The 26,178-nt window shown below is 34.6% G+C and overlaps 1 protein-coding gene across 12 annotated transcripts in view; it reads left to right on the forward strand.

The window, feature by feature from the left end:
• VPS13B (vacuolar protein sorting 13 homolog B) overlaps positions 1–26,178 on the forward strand; it is a 734,128-nt gene that overhangs the window by 230,629 nt on the left and 477,321 nt on the right. The window contains exon 20 of one of the 12 annotated variants that reach the window (XM_038555173.1): positions 15,675–15,782. The exons of the other annotated variants lie outside the window; for them this stretch is intronic. Within the exon in view, the coding sequence (XP_038411101.1) occupies positions 15,675–15,766 (92 nt within the window). The 3' untranslated portion in view covers positions 15,767–15,782. Of the gene's footprint in view, positions 1–15,674; positions 15,783–26,178 lie in introns of those variants that run through there. 12 annotated transcript variants of the gene reach the window in all.

Here is a 26,178-nt window from a genome sequence, read left to right on the forward strand (position 1 = left end):
AGATCATAAGGAAGAGAAAATATATTTATAGACTGTATTGTATTTATTGAAAAAAATTTACATGTAAGTGGACTTGCATACTTCAAACCTGTGTTGTTATGGTGCTAACTGTAGTTTTTTTCTCCCCTTCACTCATAAGATTGTTAGCTATGATCAGGGTTAATTCTGGACTCCAGTAGAGAACTAGAACATTCTTTTGGAATGATTGGAAAGGAAGTGACAGAGAAACAGGAAAAAGAAAAGTCAAGAATTTAAAGATATTCCTATAGGTGAGCATGAAATTTTCTCAATTAATGAGTTATAGTTGATGAAAGGCAGGCACAGCTTAGTGAATAATCTTTAGGAGAGGAAAGGAAGTGATGGGCAGCCACGGAATGGAGAGGGAAGGAAAAATAGGCAACATTTAACTAGCAGTTACTGGGTAAGAGGGTTTTTTTCTTAAATCAATTTGATATTGTAAAATAATTAATTACCAGTTATCCTTAAAATAATATTTTGTTAAAACTATTAATCTTGGGTAGAACATGTAAATGTTAAGGGAGAGAAACTTTCAGGATCACTTCTAGTCTAGAAGTAAAGAATAAAGCAGGCATTTTTCAGATGGTCAGATGTCTTCAGAGTCAAGCAGATAGTGAGTTGAAGAGATCTGACTTTCTTGTCAGATGTTCTTTTTATACTGTATATTCATTTAAAGGACCCTTTCAGGTAACCAGGTTGTTATCTTCCTTTATTTGTTATCTTCCTTTATTTTACTTTGTCCTAGAACCTGAGGATATAAAGATAAAAAAAGACCCTTTTTAACTTATTAATGAGCTTATGGTTCATTGAGAGGATAAATAGGTAAAGCATGTAGCTTAAAGGTAGTTAAAACATTGTTATAAAACAAGGTAGTGTGAATTCACATTGAAGGAAGCTTTTACTCAGACTTGGGACTTGGGAAAAGTTTGCTGGAATCAGCCATGTCCAAGGAAAGTGCTTAATTATGAGTTAGAGGAGAAACAATGGGTCAGGTTTCAGGAACCTGCAACTAAGATCCCTGGAATCGCAGTTTAGAATGGAACAGGAGCATGATAAGAGTTAATGCCTGATGAGATCAGTAATCTCTTCTGGCTATGAAAGGCCTTGAAAGTCATTTTAAAGGTTTGGACTCTCTGCTAAGGGAGGATTTGGAAAGTTTTTATCATATTTATGCTTTAGAAACCAATTTAGGGAGTGGGGTGGATGAGGGTAAGGAGGCAGGCGAAATCAGGTAGGAGAATGTTGCATTGAAGAAAAGGATAATGTCAAGAGAGTTACACACATTTGTGGGATTGCAATGTGTCAGAATCAGTAGGAGCTGATGGTTAATTGAAGATGATATCTGAGGGAGAGGGTACAGTAGGTAAACATCTAGTGTTCTAGTTTGGAGAACTAGGTACATAGTAGGGCCCCTTTGACTAAGATGAGGAACAAAGGGACCAGAAGCAAGTTTTATTTAGGGTGATAGAGGCAGTTGGTATAATACTGCTATTTTTTCTAATTCTTCCTATGTGCCAGGTATTATTTCAAGCATTTTCAGTAGAGCCCAAGCAGTTTGACTTTAGAATTCATTACACCAGAGAGCAAAGACTATAGAGAAAATTCAAACCCTAAATCATTGATTATTCAGTTTATTGAGTTCTATTTATGAATTACTAGGTGCATGTATGACACTGCTACTGGCTGATAAAAAAGATATTCAGTATAGAGCCCTATTAAGTTGTATATACATATAGCTAATTCTAAGAACAAGCTTGACAAATGCAACTGGCTGGGAGAAAAGTACTATCTAGAAATAGAGAAGAGAGATAAACTTGAATCAAGAAGGGAGGATTTAATGATACTAGCAAAGATTTCTCAAAGAGGATTGATGTTTAAGTCTGGAACGATAGAAGACTGCATATGAGATGAAAATTTATTGTTTAAACATTACAACTACTTTTAATTGTCCTATACTGTTACTGTAATTATTAGTTGAAGTCCATATTTTTGTGAAAGTGTGAAAAGTGTAATTGTTAAAAAGTGTTTAGTACGTCTTTATGGTGAAGTAGTTTTCTTTCTAGAGTATTTCAGTATATTCAGATAATTATAATAAAAAATGTATTAAGATTTTTTGATTTTACAATGTTATTGTAAAGTATAAAATATTTGGGATACTTATTACTGTTTTTGTTTTCTAAGACCAATTTTTAAAGTTAAAATAAGTATTGGGACCATTATATTTAGTTTTCATGTGGTTTAGCTTGGAGTTAATTATTAAGTAAAACTTGATTTTTAGCCTTAGAAAAACAAATGCAGAAGTTAATAAATTCCCCCTCCTCTTTTTTATTGGATTCGTTGTTAACAAAGCATAGCATAAGTAAGTCTCAGTCAGCCTGTGAAAGGGATGACTTAACACAACTGTTGATGCATTTGGAGTGAAACATCTTTATCAAGTTAATACAAGAAGCAGTCATGCCCTACTTGAATTACTCATTTATTATAGCTGAACAGCAGCCTGCATGTGGACTTTGAAATCCTGGGAAAATAAGATGCCTACCTACATCCAAATGTTGAAAGCCTTTACTTCTCAGCAGCTGGAAAATGTTGAGCTCTGTTGTCATCCATTAGGTTTTTGGCCTTCAGGGAGATGTGATCAATTTAATTACTGACCAGCTTTATCCATTACTTTTAATGACTATAGCCTCTGAAGTAAAGCCTCTGAAGTTTGTAGCTTAAATGATCATACTTAGCTATTGTACATTTAAAATTTATAAAAACTAAACGAGGTGATTATACTTTGCTTATATGTTTGTCACATATACTCAGATCTCTAAAAATATAAAATAATTTAAATATATTAATAGAGGTTAATTTATTTACTTTAAATGAAGTCTAAAATGTGTTTGTGTTTAACAGTAACAAAATATGCTCTGCAAATTTGCTATTCTGGGGTAAATTTTATATATTATATCCATTTGTGTGCAAAATTTTTACCTTTTTTCTAAAATACAGTCTGTGGGTTGTTTTGAGTCACAATTATTTATAAACAAAACTGTTAATAATTATCTGTGCTCCTTGTTTATCTTCTTTTCACTACTCTTTTCATGTCAAGTTCAAAGAGGATTTTTAGAAAATATCCTGAAGTGATACAGCATAGCTCAGGGAAATTCATGTTATATGAAGAAATGTATCCACAACTTTGAGGCTGTTACTGGTGAATTCTAATTCTAACTGTGGAACCCAGTCTTTATATAAATAACTTGATCTCATGTTTTAATGTTTCTTAATCTATTAAATGATTGCAATACCAGGCACTGAATATCTTTGTGTTTAAAGATATTCCTTTAAAGAGATCACCGTTCATGTTATAAAACAAGGGAATTTGCTTATTATTGTTATTTATTATGGTGTTTTTTAGGTAGAGGACAGTAAAATCATTCTAACAAAGTTGTTGGGTTATGACAGTATCCAACAGATAGATGTAGAATAGAGAAAAGCGCATTGTGGCTGAGTTGATGGCTATAGACACAGTATTTGAAGATACCATGTTTGACTAGTTTGTATTTTTAAGTTGATGTGTTTAAAATATTTGTCATGATTAAAAAGTGTAAGATATCCTCATTGACAAACAATTGACGTTCATATATTTAGAGGTATTATGCTGGTACCATATTGAGAAGGTTTTGCAGAAATAACTAAGCAGTACAAAAGAGGGAGATAATATCAGAAAGTAATAGATTGTTAATACATATGACATTTATTTATATAGTAACTTTATGTGCAGGTTAACTATGCTTCTGAACAACATAGTTGGAAAAGAGGTAATGAGAGAAGTATATTTTGAAATGTGTTATTAAAAAAAGGTTAAATAGGGATCCCTGGGTGGCGCAGCGGTTTGGCGCCTGCCTTTGGCCCAGGGTGCGATCCTGGAGACCCGGGATCGAATCCCACGTCGGGCTCCCGATGCCTGGAGCCTGCTTCTCCCTCTGCCTGTGTCTCTGCCTCTCTCTCTCTCTCTCTGTGTGACTATCATAAATAAATAAATAAATTAAAAAAAAAAAGGTTAAATATTAGTTTTTTATGATCAGAAGGGACCTGATCTGAATTTGAAAGATTGAATCTGACTGGTCATAAATCATGTCAAGAGCAACAAAATATGGATATATGTATATACTGTAAATGTTAACACAAAAGATGAGTTTAGAATTGATTCACTTGACTTCTTTGTGATTCTTTTAATTATGTTTTCAGTATTGCATGTGTATATAACTTTTCTGTCCCAGACCTGGTCAAAACTAGGAAGAGCATATGTTGTTCTAGTACCCATAAATTTTTAATAAACTTGTCATTGTGTTTGTAACTTTTCTGGGGGGTAAAATTTGGAAACGTGTCTAGCTATTTTTGTTATAAAAAACTAACATGGCTTTTTTTTGAAAACATTGTATGGATTGATTAGGTTTATTAGGATTTATTTAACAGGTATCATTACTCCTCATGTTCATGTTGAATAATATGTAAAATCATGTGCTCATTCTTTTTCTCAAAATGAAAATACTTTTTTACAATAAATAGTGCAAAAATTCAAACACAAAAGAAAAATAAATAGAAGTATTAACAATTATCTTAAATACTATGACCTAAAAAGTAACTAACTAGGGCTGATATTTTGACATATATCCTTTCAGACACTTTATATGGTTACATGTATAAATACACAATCCTGGAAAAATAATTTTCATACCATATATTCTCTTCTGTACCTACTTTATCACTTTCCTGTGTTTTAGAGCCATCTTTCTATTTTAGTAAACAGCTTTTCATCCTAATTTTTCTTGACATTGTAGTGTTCTATGTCTACATATATAATTGATTTCTTCTTGGTAGATAGTATGATTGGTGTGTATTTGGATTTTTCTAATTTTGTACTACAAATTTTAAGTGGAAATGGTTAACTCTGCAGAGAATTCAAATGAGTCTTGTCTTAATTATTAACAGTAAGGTTCTCTTTTTGAGATTTCTGAAAGGTCAAATAGCTCAGTCATTGATATGTAAATTTATTTTTTTCTAGAAGGTTTTAATGGTTATATCTACTCAGAATTATTTTACAAATCATTTCTTCAGTTTTGTTTGCAGCATCATTTAAGAGAAAGAAATTAGACTTTAGAATCAGTCAAACTTGTTTTCAAATATGTATTTGCTTTTATTGTTATCACTTGGAAAACATACTTAAATCTCCCTGAGTTCCATTTTCCCACCTGTAAAATTTGGAAAGCAAATTCACTCCTTTGTAGAGTTTGTTTTGAAGATTAAAGATAGTGAATATAAAGAGCTAGCACCTACTACTTAATTTTACTTAAACCTTACAAAAACTTATGTATGTAAAGTATTTAATGCAGTTTTGGCAGGTTTTTTATTACTAGTGGTTTTTTTTTAATTTTCATCAACAGAATGATTCCATATTTAACGTGAATTTAGGTTTTAGTTCTTAATTCTGCTGAATTTGAAGATTCTTAGTCTATCCTTACATTAAAAAATTTGCAATTAACATGAGCTAAGTAGTTTGCTTTGCTGTTTTGACATGAATATGTAACTATAACCTACTGATCTAGAAAGAGCATGTGCTAGCAAAGAAAAGTTTTATTTATAAGATCAGATCTGTATGTTTATAAATCCTTAAATTTCCTCCTTTTGAGTCCTATCCTTTGATATCCTTTCCTGTACTTGTCTTATTTTAGATCTCTTTAAGCAAAGTGTATGTGTGTGTGCGTGCGTGTGCGCGCATGCACACGTGTGTGTGCATGTGTGTAAAGCCAAGGGTGAACACAGTTAGGCAGGATTCCATCAGTTCATGTGGTCTTGTTTGGTAATCCCTCTCTTAACTCCATTCCAGAATATTGCCTGAGCTTCTTTGTCTCTGGTTATACCTCAGTGAATATCACATGAGCCATTAATTTGCTCCTTGGTAAACAGATCATTCATTCTTACTAAGTTTATGTCATCTTTTGAAAAATAATTATGTCAGTTAACATCTGAGTAGAGTGCTGGTTGTAGAATATTTATACTGTAACAGTTTGCAACTGCAACATAGTAACATTTTTATGTTGGGTATCTTCTGTATCCCAAACAAATGGTTCTTGAAAATCTGCTTAGAATTTTCTCAACACAATGAGTAGTGACTTAAAGTGGTTGCTGTACTCACAAATCAGTTTGTGACCAACTCTAATAGCTGTTTGAATAAGAGTACGGTTTCCAGATCCTAAATGCTTTATTCTTTCCAGCCTAGGTGTTAGTTATGAAAGGGGTTGACTTGAAGATAATGATGGCTTTTTCTGTATTCTCTTACTAGTTCTCCTTTTCCTTCACTTACCTGTTCAAGGGCAATTGCCTGCATTCCTCTAACACTGGATTCAAACCTCAGCTCTATCATTTATTGGGTGTTATTGCTATGAGCTGTGTACCTCAATATTCTTAACTGGGAAATGGAAATTATAATAAATACTACCCAACTTCATAGGATTATTGATAGGATCAGATATATTAAGATAGATGTCATTTTATATAAATGAATTTCTGTGTGTATAATTAAAATATTAAACACTTTTTGGGTGCTTATTAGTGTCAGGCACCATATTAAGGGTGCTATCTCATTTTATTATAGTAGTTCCATTATGGAACAGGAAGTTTTTTTTTTTTTTTAAGAAAGTTGAAAGTAGTAATTGTTATGTGATCTATTAAAGGTGTTTATATAAGATGAGGTAAAACTTGAATTTGAAGTTCTTGACTTTATCTACATCTAAAGATCAATAAAAATGTACATTTTTGTTTTATGTTTAAATAAAATATTTAAGATATAGATATATTCTTTCTTAATGACTTCTTAATTTAACTGATTATATTTTGCCATCAACTAAATTACTCATTATAGTATCAAGTAAGAGGACTACTACTGTAGTTCTGTCTCCATGTAGCTCCTTACTTCACCTGTCTCTAAAGACACTCCGTCTAAGAAGGCAGGGCCATTCATATTTTCTAATGCACCAAAACGGCTCTCAAGACATCATCCAGGGGTTTGAAGATAGTGAATTTTCTGCCATTAGTTTACTTTACCTGGTCATCGCTCCATACTAGGACAAACCCTAATGACTTTTAGTAATTCCTAGCGCTTCACATTAGCATTTCAGTATTTTGATGCTGAATGCCAAGTAAAAATTATGCCTTATGAATAACATTATGAAAAGGTCTAAATTTGTTGTTTAAAAGCAGTTGAGAAAGAGAAGAGATAGAGAAAGCATGATTATTTTATGAAATTGATGCTAGAGACAATGGGCACACATTTCTCTTATGGTTCAGGTTTCCATGTAATTCATACTGCACTTTAGCTCCGTGTATTTTCTCTATAGTGATACCACTATTGAAGGAATTGAGGTGTCATTAAGAATGAAGAATGTTTTAAATATTTTGAAGCTTCTTGCATTCTAGGATCAGTGACTCCAAAAGTGAAATTCTAGTAGTAATAAGATTCTGAGGCAGCTACAGAAATCCTGTGCATAGTCTCCGACACAATGCAGCTTGAGAGTGTTTGTTTTTTGTGTGTGATTATTTAGTGTACTGTGTGTGGCTCAGTGCCTGAAAGATTCTCATTAAGTAAAGATATAGTCAAGATTTCTTACTAGGGGGATCTGTTTTTCCATTAATGCTCATATCTACTTATTTGTTTCTATCTGTAGTTCTCCATAGCTTCTGAGTAAATTTTGTTATTTGCATATTCCTAATTTATTAGAGTAATATGATTTATGACAGATGGCATAGTATAGTGGTTAAAAGCATGGGTTTTGAAATCACACTGATTCCTGGCTCCTATGTCCTATCTCTACAATCACTGGCAAGTTTCTGGACTTTATGGCAACTTTCTCACTGGTAAAATAAGAATAATAATACATCATAGGGTTGTCATGAAGATCAAGTGAACTCGTAGGTAAAGCATTTAGAATAAGATTTGGTACATACAAATGTTAGTAGTTTTTATTGTAATGACAAAAGTATGTGATGGGAAAAACCCAAAAAAGTAGTCTTCATTTCCTGGTTTATCTGAAATCACTTTGCTATGAGAGGATATTCAGGTAGAAGAAAAGAAGGAAAATTTTAATGAAGTTCATTTCCGCTGGCAAATGTGATTGCTTTAAAAGAAAATTTTTTCCCCCATTGAATAAAGAATTGATTCCAGTGGCTAAAAGGAGGTGACACTATTGTCTAACATTGGATTGTTCCAATCATTTCTATAAAGATAAAATGTTAAATTTGTATTATCCCTTAATATTCATAGTGACAGCATTTTCCTTGAGCAGCAGATAAATTTTTGGTTATCTGTGAGAAATTTCTTTTAGATAATTCACAGGCACCTTAGACTCAGCACTTCCAACTTCTTTTCTCCCATTTTACTTTAAGCTTGTACTTCGACCTGCATTCTTCTGTATTGATGAGTGGTTGTATTATTAGTCCAATCAGAAACCTAGCGATTGCTCTAAACTTTTCCCTTCCTTCATTTCACATCTTTCCTATTTATGCAGTCACCAAATCCTAAGGCTTCTCTATAAAGACAAATCTGATCCTTTCACTTCCTTTTAAAATACTTTTTTAAATCTTTTTTTTTTTTTTAAGATTTTATTTATTTATTCATGAGAGACACAGAAAGAGAGAGAGGCAGAGACACAGGCAGAGGGAGAAGCAGGCTCTATGCAGGGAGCCTGAAATGGGACTCCATCCTGGGTCTCCAGGATCAGGACCCAGGCTGAAGGTGGCGCTAAACCGCTGAGCCACCCGGGCTGCCCCTTCCTTTTAAAATACTTTTTAATGACTCCCTCACTGCTTTCTGGATAAAGTTCAGACTTCTAAGCACTATTTACAACTCTAATATTGTATAGTGTTTTCACATATACAGTATTCTCCCACTATGTGGAATCATTTTCAGTTTTATAGATTTTTTAAATTTGTTTTTCTTGAAGTTCGATTTGCCAACATATAGTATATCACCCAAGTGCTCATCCCATCAGGTCATTTTCAGTCTTAAAAAATGCTGTTCTCTGTTCCATTTTCATTTGTGTATATAATTTCAGTGCATAGGAAGCTCTCCCTGCTTTTCTCTTGCCTGTTTTGTTCAATTGAAGCTCTACTTCCATTGAAAATGCATTTGCATACTTCTTTCCTAAAGCAAGTTAGGTCCCTTCATGTTTGCTTCTTTACATTCTGTAACCTATTCTGAATACTTTATTAAAACACTTATCAAAAATTATGACTTATTTTTGTCAGGGTTTTCTACTAAATTATGAGGAGCCCAAATGCAGTGACTCTTACTATTTTGTTGTTGTTGTTGTTGTTGTTGTTGTTGTTAAAGTAGTCTCTACTCCCAACCTGGGGCTTAAACTCAAGATCCCAACTCTTAAACTCAAGAGTTACATGCAGACTGAGCCAGTCAGGTCCCCCCCGCCCCTTATTTATCTCTTAATGTTTAATATTTAGGTTTAGGCATATGGTTAATGTTCAATAAAAGTTTATCCAGTTACAAAATGGTTTTAAATGAGATTAATATCTTTGGTAATGGTCACATGGAAAATTTGTTTTTAACGGGAGATAATGAGAATTAACTGCTAATAGTTGTTCTCAAGACACAAAAATAAGGAAATGGACTGAAACCCAAGCTTTTGCCCATTTGACATTAGTCATTCATGCATTTCTTCCCATTACTTATTTACCACTTTGACAATCACAATTTGTTTTTGTCTGTTCTCATGAGTACTAGTCACTGTCAGAAATGTCTCTCAGGGCATCTGACTGACCCTGTCAGTAGAACATGTGGCTCAATCTCAGGGTCATGGGTTTGAGTCCTATAATGGGCATAGAGCCTACTTAAAATGTTTCTCACTTAGCCTACTTAGAGCATCACTCTGTTTAATTCTTAATTTTTTATTTTAGTAATGCATACTGATTTTATTTTATCGGATGACTAGAAATATAAAAGTTTCCCTCTTTATGTTGCATATTCATTGTAATGAATCTGAAGAGGGTTCATTGTGTTGCTTTTAAGAGCACCTGGCAAATTGGTTAGAAGATTAGTCCTTGGAGGACATGAAGTCAGGAGTCTGTCATTTACAGGACAAGAGGCTGGATGGGTAGGATAAATATGTTAGTTTGGGAGTGTGCCCTGGGAGTAAATAAAAGGCCAAGAATCTGAGTACAGAGGTCAGGGCTTTGTGGACAGGAGGTAAAAGTGATATCTAGAGTGCAAGCAAGGCTAATGTGGTAGGGATTATATGTCTTCATTATTGTTTAGGGATATCAGACTTCAGTGGGAAGAGGATGTTGTTTAGGGGAGGCTGGTCTTGGGTAGCAGTGAATTCTCATTAGTGGTTATAGAGCATATAAACAGTAGAGCACCTTTGTTCTGGTAGTGGATGGGATAGTTACATGTATTGTACTGACACTACTGTGTTCAAGACTGTTTTGTCTATGAATAAGCTAGTTCAACCCAGGCCTTAACCAAAAGTAAGAGACTAACATTCAGATCTATTTAGTGAATTAATTTGAGTAGTTTTCTGTGCCATTGGCGGAACAAATTACTTTCACTGGTTGAGTGCTTATTCCTATATGGTATAGTGGGGGAGGATTATCAGTTAGTTTGTCTTATTGGTTTATTGGCAGAAGAAAACTCTTAAAACTGAGTTTTCCCATGAAAGAGGTATCTTACTTGAAATCCCAGAACTTTTACTTAAAAATTTATGAAGTGGGATGACAATAAATTACTGCAGAATCATCAAAGCAAGTATGTTATTAATTGACAATTTATTGACTTCATCCCCCAGGCCAGTTTAAAGAAAAGGGAGGGAGGGTTAGATTTCAGGCTACACTTTGAATGCTGTGTGAGGTCTGTTTGAGATATTTTGGTTAGGCTGTGATTAATTAACTCAATTAAACAAGTATTAGTACATGAGTAAAAGAACACTCATGGATCTGTCAAAGAGTTAATAATGGGTTCAGTACTGATAAAATCGTGAATCTGAATCTGGTTAACATTAAAGAGCACACAAAAATACACCTGTCATCTTTAGTCTTTTGATAAAGAGCAAAAATAATTTATTTCATATATGTATTCTGTATTTTTTCATATATGTATAGGTTTGCTTATTTATTTGACTTCAGAGATAATGGGATTAAGCTTTAATTTCCTTTTTAATTATATTCTAAAATATTAATTTTTTAGTTTGAATTTTAAAAATTGTTAGAAATTACTATTTTTGGACTTTACAGCTTACACAGTTATTTTACAGGAAATAACACATATAAAGACAAAGAAAAGTTTTGAAACTTAACCGTCTTATTTCACTCCTTAAGATGGAGGTTGCTTCCGGTTTGTGAGCAAGAAAGTGTAATTCCCTAGCTAGAACTTTGGTTTTTTATTTTTCTCCTTTGATAGCCCTGAATGTTGAGATACTGAGTCTCTTTTTGTCTGTTTCCTAACTATGCTTTCATTTGTTTTTGTTAATTCTGAAAGCATTTATATACTATTTTATTGGTTATTAGTTTTATAATTTTCTGTATTTTAACATCTCTGAAATTTAGAAGAGTCCTTGTATAATCTGTGATTTTTGGATCCCTGGGTGGCTCAGCGGTATGGCGCCTGCCTTTGGCCCAGGGCATGACCCTGGAGACCCGGGATTGAGTCCCACATCAGGCTCCCTGCATGGAGCCTGCTTCTCCCTCTGCCTGAGTCTCTGCCTCTCTCTCTCTCTCTCTCTCTCTCTCTCTGTCTCTCATGAATAAATAAATAAAATTTTGAAAAAACTATTTAATCTGTGATATTTAACAATTGCTAATGGCTTTAATTGAGTTCAAGTTCTGCTAGAAGGAAGTATCTGTTTGCTTCTGCCACTAATCTGGTGGCACTACAACTTGAGATGACCGTAAGTTAAGTTGTCTGCTTGAGAATTTTTTGGACTTTGCTGGTAGTGGATTCAGACTGTAGGTCTAAATGAATATTAGTTTATGGTTTAAATTCCCAAAGATTTTTGTGTCTCTGCCCAATGTACAGCTTAAGTGAAACTACCTTTCTGCTTGGTGGCTTTATTTTTTATTTCCTGTTACACTGGCAGCTTTGATTTGTCAACTTTATGCAAGACTTTTCTATCATGCTTAGTCATAGAATTAATAATATCTTCAGTATGATATGTAGGGACAGTGATGTAACTAAAAAGCAACTGCATGGAGGCAGCAAGAAATGGTATATGGTTTTGGAGCTACTTTATTGGTGGTGTAGAATGTAGTTTGAAGGTCAGCTTTTATGGCTAAAAGTGGCAATGGCTCCATGTGTGGTATTGCTTGCCATATTTAGAAGGAAGACCTTTTGATTGTGATTCCAGATCTGGTGATAAACAGAGTGTATCTTGCACAGTCATTTAGTGAGAAGCCTTTGACCTGAACTTTAGAAAAAGATCTAAAGCAAAGCTGAACCACTAAGTCATTATATAACCAGTGGCATTTTAGTCTTATCTGTGAGGTAAGAAGTATTAGAAGGCTTCTGTAAAACAAAGATTTGCAATGGGGCAAGAATTATTCACCTCATTCTTTTAAAAAAAGTTTTGGGGCACCTGGGTGGCTCAGTAGGTTAAGCATCCAACTCTCGATTTCATCTCAGATTATGATCTTGGGGTTATTAGATCAAGCCCTGCATCGGGCTCCATGCTGGGCATGGAGCCTACTTAAGATTCTCTCTCTCCCTCTTTCTCTGCTCCTTTCCCCCCTCTCTCTCTTTCTAAAGAAATAAAAATTTAAAAAGTTTTGTCATAATCTGGCTTATGTACCAAGGTTCTGTAAAATCCATGAGCTAGTAGAGGATACTTGTTTCCTATATATATATTTCTAAACTACTGTATTTTGTGTTAGGAAATTAGAGGACCCTTGGAAAACTTTTAATTCACAATTAACATTTTAAGCCGTAAAAACAAAACAAAACAAAACAAAAAACAAAAAACAAAAAAAAAAACAACCATTTTAAGCCGTGACTTTATTTTTCAAACTCAGATATTAAGTTATTGCCATTGTATGCCTGCTCTAATTTACTACCCCTGCAAATTAAGCCTTCTTTTTGTGAATTTTCATATTGAAAAGGAGTAATATTAGGGTCTATGTACTGAATCAAAAAATTGTGAGAAAACATTTATAAAATAGTTGTAAATAAGAATGCTGTGGAATCAGTTACCATTTTGTGAACATTCACTGAACACTTAATCAAGAAATACAGTAAGTAAAAGAGATACTAACCCATTCCAGTGATAAAATACAGACTTTATATAGTACCTTTAGTTTGGCTATTGCTGTCCTGCACAGATTTCATCTTGAGACAAAATAAACAAACTTGAATTCTAGAGTAAGGAACTTGAGTTCAGTTTAAGGAACTATCTTGCCATTGACGGTAACCTATGAAAGATTTTCATAAGTAGAGTTGATTCTTTTAATTGGGATGATTCCAATTGTGTTATAGTGAGGCCAAGGATATAGTGTAGTTGTGTCTTAATTAGGGGCACAATGATATAGTGTGGTGGTTCTCAACCCTATAAGATCTAACTCTGCTTTCTCTGACCAGTATTTTCTAAGGTTCTTTTTTTATCTTGATGTAAAATTCATAGTTAATGTATGTTTTTAAGCTGATAACTTATAGAGAAACCAATATAATACCATAATCATTATTAAGGGAGGAATAAGAGGAAAATAATATATATATATATATATATATATATTTTAATATTTAGAATGTAACTAGAAGACATGATAAGACATTTTGCCTGCCACATGTGTTATATTGGGACATTTATAAGTTTTGCCTAACTACATGTTTAATAAATTGGCAGTGCCAACACTCAAATAGAATAGTCATGAATGAGGTGACTTTCTGAAATGGTAAACACCTCTTGGTCAAAATCTCATTGATTCATATTTTTTCTCCTGTATAGTGATAGTTAAATTTCTGGAACTCTTGGAGTTTTTAAAAAGTGGGTTAAAAACCACTCTGTGTTTTGATATAAAATGGAGTTAAATTCTAGGTTCAAGTGATTATAAACACATTTTTCATTTACACAAATGCCTGGCAGATATTTGAAAATTGTGGAGGGAACAGGACTGTTCTTTGTTGTATTAAGCATTGAACAGCTTTTAACATTCTTGATTGATACTTAATATCTGTAGTGTCTCCTAATCATTATGACAACCAGAAACACTGATTTCCAAAAATGCCCCTAGAGGGTGGTACAATCCTCACATAGAATATACTGACTGTAGAACTAATGGTACAGGATGCAGGCAAGAGTCATAGTATTGGATTTGAATTTAGATTCTTCCACTTACTGACTTCCTACTGACTTTGTAATATTGGACAAGATAGGTAACTTCTCTTGGCCTTGGTTTTCTTTCTGGAAAACTGGGAAGATAATGTCTTACAAAATCAAATAGATAATATGTTATATTTTAGGTACCTGACATGTGGTTCATGTGAATAGGACTGTATCTCTTTTGCTATTTTTCAATACTAGTAGGCACTTAATAAATACTTGCTTACTGTTATTATTTAACTCCTATGTGTCACACTGTGTTCCAGTATTGAAAGTATGTGAGGAAGTGATTGCTTGTAACAGGCTCCAGACCTATCATCTGTGTCTTCTTGTGTTGTGGAATTTGTGAATCTTAAATTAGGATGTTGTCTCTTTGGGATTGTGGCCTCCAGTTTCCCAGAGAGCATTAAATTCAAAATATGATGGTTTGCTTTCAATTTGAACCTGTGGGATAAGGGTCTACCTCTAAGCACAAGTTTCCCAGTATCCTAATGTTTTTCTTATTTGTTGTTTTGCTAATGTCAGGGTGATGGTGGAGGCCATATATGATAAAAGGTTCAGAATCTTCTCTCCTTTGCTAATCCTGATCTTTGTTATTTGTTATGTAGATTTTTAAAATAATGCACCAATAATTTCTTCCTCTATTTTAGCTCTTTTTCATCTTCCTGTTATTTCGGCCAACTAAAGTTTCTGTATTGTGCTTCCTCCGTAAATATTTGCTATCTTTGTCCTATTTTTTCAACTACTTTTTTCCTATTTAATTCAAACTACTTACTAACAGATTAAGATGGAATAGTACCTCTGGCAATTTTTTTTAATTTTTATTTTTTTTTATTCATTCATGATAGAGAGAGAGAGAGGCAGAGACACAGGCAGAGGGAGTAGCAGGCTCCACGCAGGGAGCCCAACGCGGGACTTGATCCTGGGACTCCAGATTGTGCCCTGGGCCAAAGGCAGGCGCCAAACCGCTGAGCCACCCAGGGATCCCCACCTCTGGCAATTTTAATGAGACTAATTACTTTGAAAATGTTGGAAGGAACTCCTAGTCTTCTTTTTAAATTGCCATCCCATTTATTCTTAAAAGAGGAAGCATTTAATCTGTAAATGCTGCTCTGCATTTTATAGAATGATGAGCCTTATAAGTATTATGGTTTTCCCCAAATGTTTATTAAAATTTTAACCCACATAAATATATGATGATTATCATGAACAAAAGTTTTTAAAGCAATCACTTTGCTTTGATATTTGCATTGTGCAAAAGCTAACATTTTCTGTTTTCTCTTCCTTTTTTTCTTCCAGGTCACCTTCAAGTCAGGCATTGCTGCTTTTGCAAATCTGCTTGCCCTTGCCCTTTAGTTACTAAGAGTTTAAGTTTGATTTTGGACCTGTGATTGCTATGATCTTTAAAGCTAAACAAATGTTTAGCATTCATATGATTTAACTGATTATTCTTAAACATTTGGTCACTTCTACAAGAAAAGGAGCTATTATCAGCTGAGATTCTGTTACCAAAGTCTGATCCTGAAGCATTCCATAAAATTACCGAAAGTCTGATTAGAATTCATATTGGTTCAAATGGTTTTACGTTGTTTTAAAACCCAAAGATTCTTTCATATAGAATTTTATGAGTCAACTTAAAAAGATCTTGAGGATTTTAGATAATGACTGTGTGTCATTTTCCTTATAAAAAGTTAAAATTTGTTTTAATCTATTCTCAGTTTTGGGGTGCCTGGGTGGCTCATTTGGTTGTGTCCAACTCTTGATTTTAGCTCAGGTCATGGTCTCATGCTCCTGGGATCAAGCCCTGTGTTGGGCTACACACTCTAGCAAGGAGACTGCTTCTCTCTCTCTCTCTCAAATAAATCCTTAATAATCTATACTTAGTTTTTGCACATAGATAAAATTTTATTCACTTCCAGTGCTGAGACTGTTTTAAATTTCATTTGAATAACATTTAGAATTTCACTTAACTTCCAAATGACATTTTATTGTTTTGCTTAGTAAGCTTATGGAGCATTTATTTAACTCCTACCATACAAGAAATATAATATGGGGCATCAGGAGGATTAAGACCTAGCCATAATATAACTATAACCATAATATAACTAATATATATAATATATAATATAACATAGCATAACTAATTGTATTCAACCTAATTTCTATCTGTTTGTAACAAGGGGTTTCTAGACTTCTTAGATTTCTTTTATGTGTATGCAGGAGAGAAGGTAGAATTTTGTATCCTTTGAGTTGCCTATCAAAGCGTAAATTCCTAGGAAGTCTCTTTTTGCCTTCTGTGTCATAATTTATTGGAGAAAGCCAAACTGGCTGCTTTTAAGTGTTAGAGAACACATTAAAATCAGGGCCTGTTTGCCTGTGTCCAAAGTCGGTGTGCTACTTTAGTTCTGTCATTCTGATGAGAATCCCAATTGTTGGTTTGCTTGCTTTGTCTTTATTTACATAACTTCATTCTTAGAGTCAGTCATTTGTTATTGACTGCTCTTTATTAATAGTAGTATATGGCTAAATGGTTAAATTTTTCAGCAGGTACTTAAGATCTCCTACCTTACTAAAATGTATAGGTGCTCTACTAAAATATATTCATTTAGTAAGGCCAGATTTAATAATTAGATTTAGGGTGCTAAGAGATCACTAATATTTTCACTTAATTGCCAATGACAGTTTATTCTCGAGTATAGATTCTGTTTTCTGAGGTTTTGGGGAGACCAAGAGTATGTTGCTGATCTTTATGTTGCTCTGGGTGTATAAGTGTAATTTTGTGAATAAAAGTAGTCTCCAAATATTAGGAGAACATAATAGAAAGATAAAAGTAAATTTTTAATGTGAGGAACATGCATGATTTTTGGTCCTAATAGTCTAATGTGAACAATGATTACAGGGTTTTAATTGAGTTTTTAATATTTTCTTTTCTTTCTTTTTAAAGATTTTATTTAGGGCAGCCCCCGTGGCGCAGCGTTTAGCGCCACCTGCAGCCTGGGTTGTGATCTTGGAGACCCGGGATCGAGTCCCACGTCAGGCTCCCTGCATGGAGCCTGCTTCTCCCTCTGCTTGTGTCTCTGTCTCTCTCTCTCTCTTTCTCTCTCTCTCTCTCTCTCTCTCTGTCTCTATGAATAAATGAATAAAAAATCTTAAAAAAAAAACTTTAAAGATTTTATTTATTTATTCATGAGAAACACACAGAGAGAGAGAGAGAGAGAGGGAGACACACACACACACACACACACACACACACACACAGAGGGAGAAGCAGGCTCCATGCAGGGAGCTCAATGTGGGACTCGATCCTGGGTCTCCAGGATCAGGCCCTGGGCTGAAGGCAGTGCTAAACCGCTGAGCCACCCGGGCTGCCCAATATTTTCTTTTCAACTTTCTCAATTTATGAGATTGAGAGCATGAATGATCATTGAATTGGGAATTTAATATGAATACAGTCCACATGTCTGTATCAAAGACTTGTATGTTTTTTTATTAGAGGTGGGAAGCATAAATATATAAAAGCCTTTGCTGTTGGAAGAGTTGCATGCTGGTTTCTTTTCCTATTCTATTTTATCTGTATTTACAAAGGAATTTGGAAAATTGCAATGTATTAAAAGAAGAGCAATAGTAATTATTAGTATGGAAACAAGGACACATGGAAAACTTCCAGCAGTGGTTTTTAAACATTGTTATCTTCAGTCTTTAATAGTTTGCTCTCATGTATATTCTCCTCTGCACTCTGTACTAAATCATGCAGGTCCTTAGCATGACCTATACAAACTACATTTTTGTCAGAAAAGTATTAAATAGACTCAAAGTATGATTTACTTTCCTTTGGGAGACTGGCATGGGACAGTGTGACCTGCTCTCATGTCAGTACCATAGGCCATACACATTATTTAGTTTGGAGCCCTCACCTTTGCTACCCATTGTTTTGGTAGACAGTTAAGGCCTGAAAAAGTGATGATCCTCTCCAGGTCCTGATGAGAAATCTGAGAAAGCTGTAATGCCTGGTACTTAATAGTTGTCCAATAAATATTTAATGAGGGAGCTCTTAGGTAACTAACTCCAGCCCAGAGAATAACATAGGTTTCATGTTTCTTTGGAATAAATTTCTGTCCATTTGGGTAGTCTAAGAGTGGTTAAAGTCCACTGTGAAGCTTCTTCAGAGATTTGCAGCATGATCAACAAAGGAGTGTGAAGATATATATTCAAGCATGGGCTATTCCACTTAAAGATACTTGCTTACAGGATAGTTATCCAACATGGTTTAATAATTGTCATGAAAGCCGGATATTAGCAATGCAAGTGAGATCATTAACTTGGAGGATGATCATACAGTACCTAGGCCTGGCCAGTTGGCCAATTCATATTCTGTCATTCCTGTTGAACAAAGGAAAAAGTGCAGGTGGATGCATTTAATAGGCATATTTTCACTTATGCTACAAACTGTTCCTTGCACTTCCTTTTTCCCTTTTATACTCACTCTGACTTTCTTAACTCTGACTATACATGCAAAGATGAGATTTCTTATTTAGGGAAATTATTAACCATCTCAAAGACACATAGTTCATAAGTGGCAGAACCAGGAATTGAACCAGTAAGTTGAGGTCTCCAAGCTCCTCTCTAGTATATATCATGTTGACTCAAATCAAGTGTCTGAATGATTGGAAATGGTTGTAATAGAGAGTTAAAAATGTATAAATTATAGAAGTGCAAATGTATAACTGTAAGCACAATTAAAAACTAGGATAGGCTACCAGGTACATTTGAAATTATACTGCTGTACTCTCTTCCATAAAGTTGTAGTTCTAAATAATCAGCTTGTGTTCTAATGATTAATGTAGATTTGCTATGATGCAAATTTTTGCCTTTATTTGACTTGCAACCTGCCTTAGAGAGTTAGTGATTTATTGAATATCTTGGAAGCAAGTTCTTGACAGCCAGTATTTTAAGGTGAAATTGCTGGGTGAGGATTTTGTTAACCTGACATTTTGTGGTTTCGCCTCATAAAACTGGCAAAGGACTCTCAGCGTGGAATGTTAATGGGGTGAAGTAATGAATGCAGGCTAGGATACAAGCAACCAGACATGAACAGTCCTATAGTTCATACTATACTCCATGCTTCTTGGGGGAGGTCTTTGTAGACAGTAGCTTTTCTAAAAGATAAAAGCAGTAGGAGATCTTTTTAACTCTGCAGTTGATCAGACTCTTTTTCTGAAACTTAGAAGCCAAGCAATGGTATGAACACGGGAAAGTAATTAAAGTTAAGTAAGTGCAGTCTCATGATAATTTTCACTTTCTCAACATATTGAAGTAAGTAATTATTGAGTACTTATTTCCTCCAAATACTAGCCTTTTTATTCCATTCAGTTTTTCAGTATTCCTATTTTACTTGGGTATCTCAATCTGTAAGATACAAAATTTAATGTTAAATGTGCAGATTTTAGGCACTTTTTAGTGGGCATTTTGGAGTAGTTATTGTGAGGCTGTTATTTCAAAATGCACTGTACTAGATTGTTTTATAAACGTTAAAGTACCTCTTATCAAAACTTTTTGATCACATTATATATTTTACACTGTAAATTACAGTGTATACTTAAGTTTTTCACAGTGTCAGATTAACAAAATCCTCACACAGCAACTTCAGCTGAAAATAACTGCCTGTCATGGACTTGCTTCCAAAATAATAAATCACTAACTTTATAAAGCAGATTACAAGTCAAATATATGTAAAAGTTTGCATCAGAGAACAATCAAGATCAGAACACGTGAGCTAGAGGATAGAGAGAGGGAGGTCAGCACATTTTAGGATAGGATGCTAACAGGACAGACCACACTACCAACATCCTGTGGCATGCAGTGTTTGTTTTCTCTCCTTTGACCCGTATAGACTACTAGTTTACTATCGATATTTAACATGTCTTGTGAATTCTACCTGTATTTCATAAGCTGCTTGCTTACACATTTTGTGAAATTTACCTATATTTCATAAGATATTAATTTATTGTCTAAAATTTATTGTCCTAAATTTCTTAGGAATTTTATCCCTCTGTTTTTTTAAATTTATAGCATAATTGAATAATCTGAACCAATAAATAATGTGTACCTTGTAGAAATTGCGCTTCAGTCAAGGTTTTGTTTTTTTTTTTTTTTAAGATTCTATTTACAGGAGAGACAGAGGATCCAGGATCATGCCCTGGTCTGAAGGTGGCACTAAACCACTGAGCCACCCGGGCTGCCCTCAGTCAAGGTTTAATCAGAGAAGTAGACCACTAGCAGATACATGTATAAAGGATTTATTTAAAAGATTTCTCCAGGGGATCCCTGGGTGGCGCAGCGGTTTAGCACCTGCCTTTGGCCCAGGGCGCGATCCTGGAGACCCGGGATTGAATCCCATGTCGGGCTCCCGGTGCATGGAGCCTGCTTCTCCCTCTGCCTGTGTCTCTGCCTCTCTCTCTCTCTCTGTGTGACTATCATAAATTAAAAAAAAAAAAAAAAAAAAAGATTTCTCCATACTCAATTGTGGGAACTGTTTAAACTGTGGAAGAAGTTGTTTCTTTTCTGTTTGGGGCTGTTACCTGAAATCGGTAAGGCAGAAAATCAAGAAGGGAAGCCAGACATGAATTAAGGGGAAGCAAAGACAAATGGGAACCTCTGAACTGTGAGCATTGGTGGAACTTGGTCTCTTAATATTTCCAACTTTGATGATACAGGTATCTTGTGAGAGAATATAGTATCCTTTATCACATAGCTAACATTGAACATTGCTTCTAGTTCTGGAGTCACATAAGTTGAAGGAGATTTGGCAAAAGCTGGAGTTGCCATGGGGCTGGTTGCAACCTGTGTCAACTAGGTGACCAGCAGGTCAGCAGAGACATGCATGTGCAGTAGTACCACCTCTTGCCATGCTGGCATTTTGATTATGAAATATGGCTGCTACTTCATTTCTACCTTTCAAGTCTTGCTGAAAACATATTTTTAAAAAAGATTTCATTGATTTATTTGAGAGAGAGTGAGTATGAGCGGGAGAGGAGAAGAGGGGAGGAGCAGAGAGAAAGGGAGAAGCAGAAGCAGATTCTTCACTTCACTGAGCCCCCCAATATGGGGCTCCATCCCAGGACCCTGGGATCATGACATGAGCAGAAGGCAGACAATTAACCTATTGAGCCACCCCAGTGCCCCTGAAAACATCTTTGTACCATGCTAACTTTGAGCTATCTATGGAAGAGCATTTTAAGAAATGTACTTCTAGATTTTAGTCAGGTTGGCATATTTAGATCTACTATATGTTCTATTTGAATTAAAGTTTTCTAAATTGATTCAATTCCTTTATGAGTAACTACAAGTTATTATTGAGCACTTACTATGTGTTAGACACATCCCATGCTCTGTGCATTCATTGCATTACTTAAATGTCACAATGATCCTGTGAGGTATATTTACTCTTCTCTCTCTTTTTTAAACATGTGAGGAAACCATGGTACATAAAGGCTAATTAACTTACATGAGGTCGAGGTACAGCTAGTAAGTATAGATAAAAGAGTTCAGCCTTATAAAGTTTTGTTGTTTTTTTTAAAGATTTTATTTATTTATTTATTAATGAGATTGAGAGAGAGAGAGAGAGAAAGAGAGAGAGAGGCAGAGACACAGGCAGGGGGAGAAGCAGGCTCATGCAGGGAGCCTGATGTGGGACTCAATCCTGGGTCTCCAGGATCAGGCCCTGGGCTGAAGGCGGTGCTGAACCACTGAGCCACCTGGGCTGCCCAAGCCTCATAAAGTTTAATAGCAGTGTTTTGCTTTTAACCAGATATAAGTTGCAAACAAAAGGGGGGCATGCAATGAGGATGAGTTGCTAATAACAGTCCACCAGGGAAACCAGGTACTAATTTTTTAAGTTATGCAGAGCTTTTGAAATGGAAAAGTCCAAAGTAAACAGCCTTAGAGGAATGGTACTTGGTAGGTGGTAGGTTACTGCAAAGAATTTAATACCATTGCTCTTTCATTTAGTGAATAGGTTAAGTTGCTCCTTAGCTAAGACTTACTGTGCTTATTTTGTCACTTTTTGTACTCCTTGGCTTACACTGTTTATGCCTAGGAGTAGAAGTACCCTCCATTGCGAAGTCCTGCTCAGGATGGTTTCTAAGGTTCCATTTAGTTTGGCATTTCTTAGACTGTAGGACTTTTCAACTTATGAAGTATTAGCTTACCAGGTGAGCAGCTGTTGTGATTAGAATCTACACTATTTCCAAGCAAATGAATAATTTTGAAAAGATACATTTTGAAGATATTCTGGAAGGAGAGAGTGATCGGTATTCTTGTTTGACAAAATCACCATAAGGAATGGTGATCAAAATTTTCCATCTACATTTTTTGCCCTGATGTCAGTGTGGTCTTGATAGTAGTTCAAGGAAATCTATCTACATCAAGGAGGAAAATCTCGGTTAGTTCTAAATTATAAATAAAATTTACCTTTTTGCAGCATTCCTGCCAATTTCAGTTTTGAAACAGCTTATTTCTTTTGAGCCATCAGCTGTAGTAGATTACATTAAATGTAACCACTGAACTTTCCCAGTCATCTTTACCTTCCTTTTCTGTGCCATGACAATATTCTGTTTGGAATTTCACTAAATAGTATCTTTCTTATCATCTTGACAGATTCTAAAAATAGACTACAACACAGAAATTATAACAGTAACTAATTTACTGGTGACTTCCAATTACTTCAGTATTCTTTTAGGGCAGAAAAATGTTTTGATAGTGGCTCTGTTAACATTGTGGACCAGATCATTCTTTGTGTTGGGGACTGTCTGGTGCGTTTTAGGATGATTTTGCAGCATCTTTAATCTCCAGATACCAGTAGACCTTCCAAGTTGCTACAACCAAAAATGTGCCAAGAAAACTGCCACTATTTGAGAACCACTTCTTTAGTATGCATTTTTATTCTGTAATGTTTTTTTTTTTTTTTTTTTTTTTTTACCAACATAGATGCCTAAAATAGAAGTGTTTGCCTAGGATTTTAGAAAAGAGCATAAAATATGGGCATATTTGGAGTAGTTATCTTGGGGCTGTTATTTCAGAATTCATTGTACTTAGAATTGTACTATAAAAGTTAAAATACTTCTTATCAAAACTTTTTGGTCACATATGTGATATTAAATAATAGTGTTTCCCTCATTGTTATATTATTATTGCCATTCATAAAAAATATGAAGTCCTAGTCAGGGGTCAGTGATGGGGTTTCTTTTGTGTGTGTGCTTAATCAACTTTCTTATTTATGGGTCGGACTTTAGAAAAGAGGAGAATTTGGGAATTTAATCAAGTACCATAAACAGAGTGAAAGAACAGGATTGCTCTTCTGAATATCATTTAAGATACTTGGTTCTTGCCCCTGGACTCAGTCCCCAGCATTATTCCTTTTGTGGTCTACTTGCTTCGCTTTCCCACACTCTCAGTCTGAATTAGTTGTATCTCCTGAATATTCCCTTTCGTGTAGCTCCATTTTTAAAAATTTTCAGGTATTCTGGGAAAATGGAAATCATAATGGTAGGAGGGACTATGTTAAGTTAATTTATATAGTCATGTCTACAGAGAATTGAAACCACCAATATCTCTTTTTTTAAAATTATTATTTATTTATTCATGAGAGAGAGAGAGAAAGAGGCAGAGAGACACAGGAAGAGGGAGAAGCAGGCTCCATGCAGGGAGCCTGATGTGGGACTCGATCCGGGTCTCCAGGATCAGGCCCTGGCCTGAAGGCGGCGCTAAACACTGAGCCACCCAGGCTGCCCCCATTTTCAGTTCTTTGTTTTTCGGTTCACAGAGGAAATGGCTGAATTTTAAACTCAAGATGATTGGATTAAAACATTATTTTTAATAGGTCTTAAATATTTGCAAGGAAATAGGAAAATCAGGAATCAGTAAGGCTAAGATTTACAGTTACCACGTAAGTCTTTTCATTAAATGGCCGTTTTATGCAAGTAAGGGATCAGGTTGCTTTTTTTTCCTAAGCAGTCCAAGTGTTTTAGGTCAAATTAAATATTCTTTGATATGTACTGAGGAATTTATTCAGTAAATTCCTTAAATGTCCCTAGAGGCTCATCGTGGAAAGGATGTTTACAAGTACAAAGTGAATGTTAGGCTTATCCAAATCCTTACTTAACTTGAGTGCTTTATGTACATTGACTTAGGTTATCCTTCAAAAAATTCTTAAATATGCAGAATGAGAGTCAAGATAAAAGATTTAGATTAAAAGATTTTATCCATTCATTTTCATATTCCCCATAATAAAATTCCTTAAATTTCCTATGTGGAAAAATACAAGAAAAATTTTCCTATGTGAATTATAAACTTTTAAATATTAGGCTTCAATAACTCTCACTTTTTTGTCCATTTATTTGACTTGAGATTGTACTGGTATTAATTTCATTTTGATAGGAAAGGAAAGAAAAAATTGAGTCACATGTTTTCTATCCCAGGGTAGCCAAGTATAACAATATTGTTTAATTTCCTTAATAAGAAGCAGTAAAGTGATTCCCCAGCTTAGGTAGTGAAGAATTTAGGCCTCCAGTTGCTACTGTTTATTGTTTGATGCATACTTGAAGGAATCATAATTGTTTAGATATACATGTATCAAAATTTCTTTTTTTTTTTTTTTTTCAAAATTTCTTTAAATAATACTGCCTTGTCTCTTTAAGTAGTACCACTTTAGTGGCTACTGAGTAATGAGTTTGGAGGGCTATAGAGTTTAAATATTTTAATATGATGTTCATAAAAATGCATAGAGAATCTGTTTCTTGGAGAAAGATGTGCAAGGAAAATAAAGGGCATATATATGTTTTTTAAGTTTTTTAAATTAAGCCCTTTATTTAGAGATAATTGTAGATTCACATGCTATTCTGAGAAATACTAGAGAGAGATCATTTATACCACCCTTTACCCCTTTTCTCTCAATGATTACATCTTTCAAAACTATAATACACTATCCCAATTAGGATATTGGCAATTCACTAATCTTTTTTTATTATTATTTATTTTTTATTGGAGTACAATTTGCCAACATATAGCATAACACCCAGTGCTCATCCCATCAAGTGCCTCCCTCAGTGCCCGTCACCCAGTCACCCCCCACTCCCCACTCCCCACCCACCTCCCTTTCTACCACCCCTTGTTCATTTCCCAGAGTTAGGAGTCTCTCATGTTCTGTCTCCCTTTCTGATATTTCCCACTCATTTTTTTCTCCTTTCCCCTTTATTCCCTTTCACTATTTTTTATATTCCCCAAATGAATGAGACCATATAATGTTTGTCCTTCTCCGGGCAATTCACTAATCTTAATCAGATTTCTCTCTTTTTATTTGCGCTCCTGTGTGTGTGTGTGTGGTGGTGGTGGGGGGAGGGGGTGGAGGTGGAGGAGGTGCATTCTATATAATTGTATCACATGTTTAGATTTATTAGATTTATGTATGTACTGTCACAAAGTACAGAGAAGTTCCATTACCAGGATCCCTTCTTTTACTTTTTACCTTCTTTTTATGGTATTTTATAACCATATCCACTTTGCTTCTGCTTTCTCCTTCCAGCCCACTCCATCCCCACATCTTATCAATGACAACCACTAATCCACTCTCCATTTTTATAAAAAAATTTTGTTAAAGAATGTTATATAAATGGAGGCCTGTATATAGTATATAACTTTTATGGGAATGGCTTATTTTCATTCATCATAATTCTCTGTAGATATATATATGTAAATATGTAAATATATATATAAATATACATCTACTTGTTTAGACTCTTGCTCAACA

The sequence above is a fragment of the Canis lupus genome, chromosome 13 (genome assembly GCF_011100685.1).
Source record: "Canis lupus familiaris isolate Mischka breed German Shepherd chromosome 13, alternate assembly UU_Cfam_GSD_1.0, whole genome shotgun sequence".
NCBI lineage: Eukaryota > Metazoa > Chordata > Mammalia > Carnivora > Canidae > Canis > Canis lupus.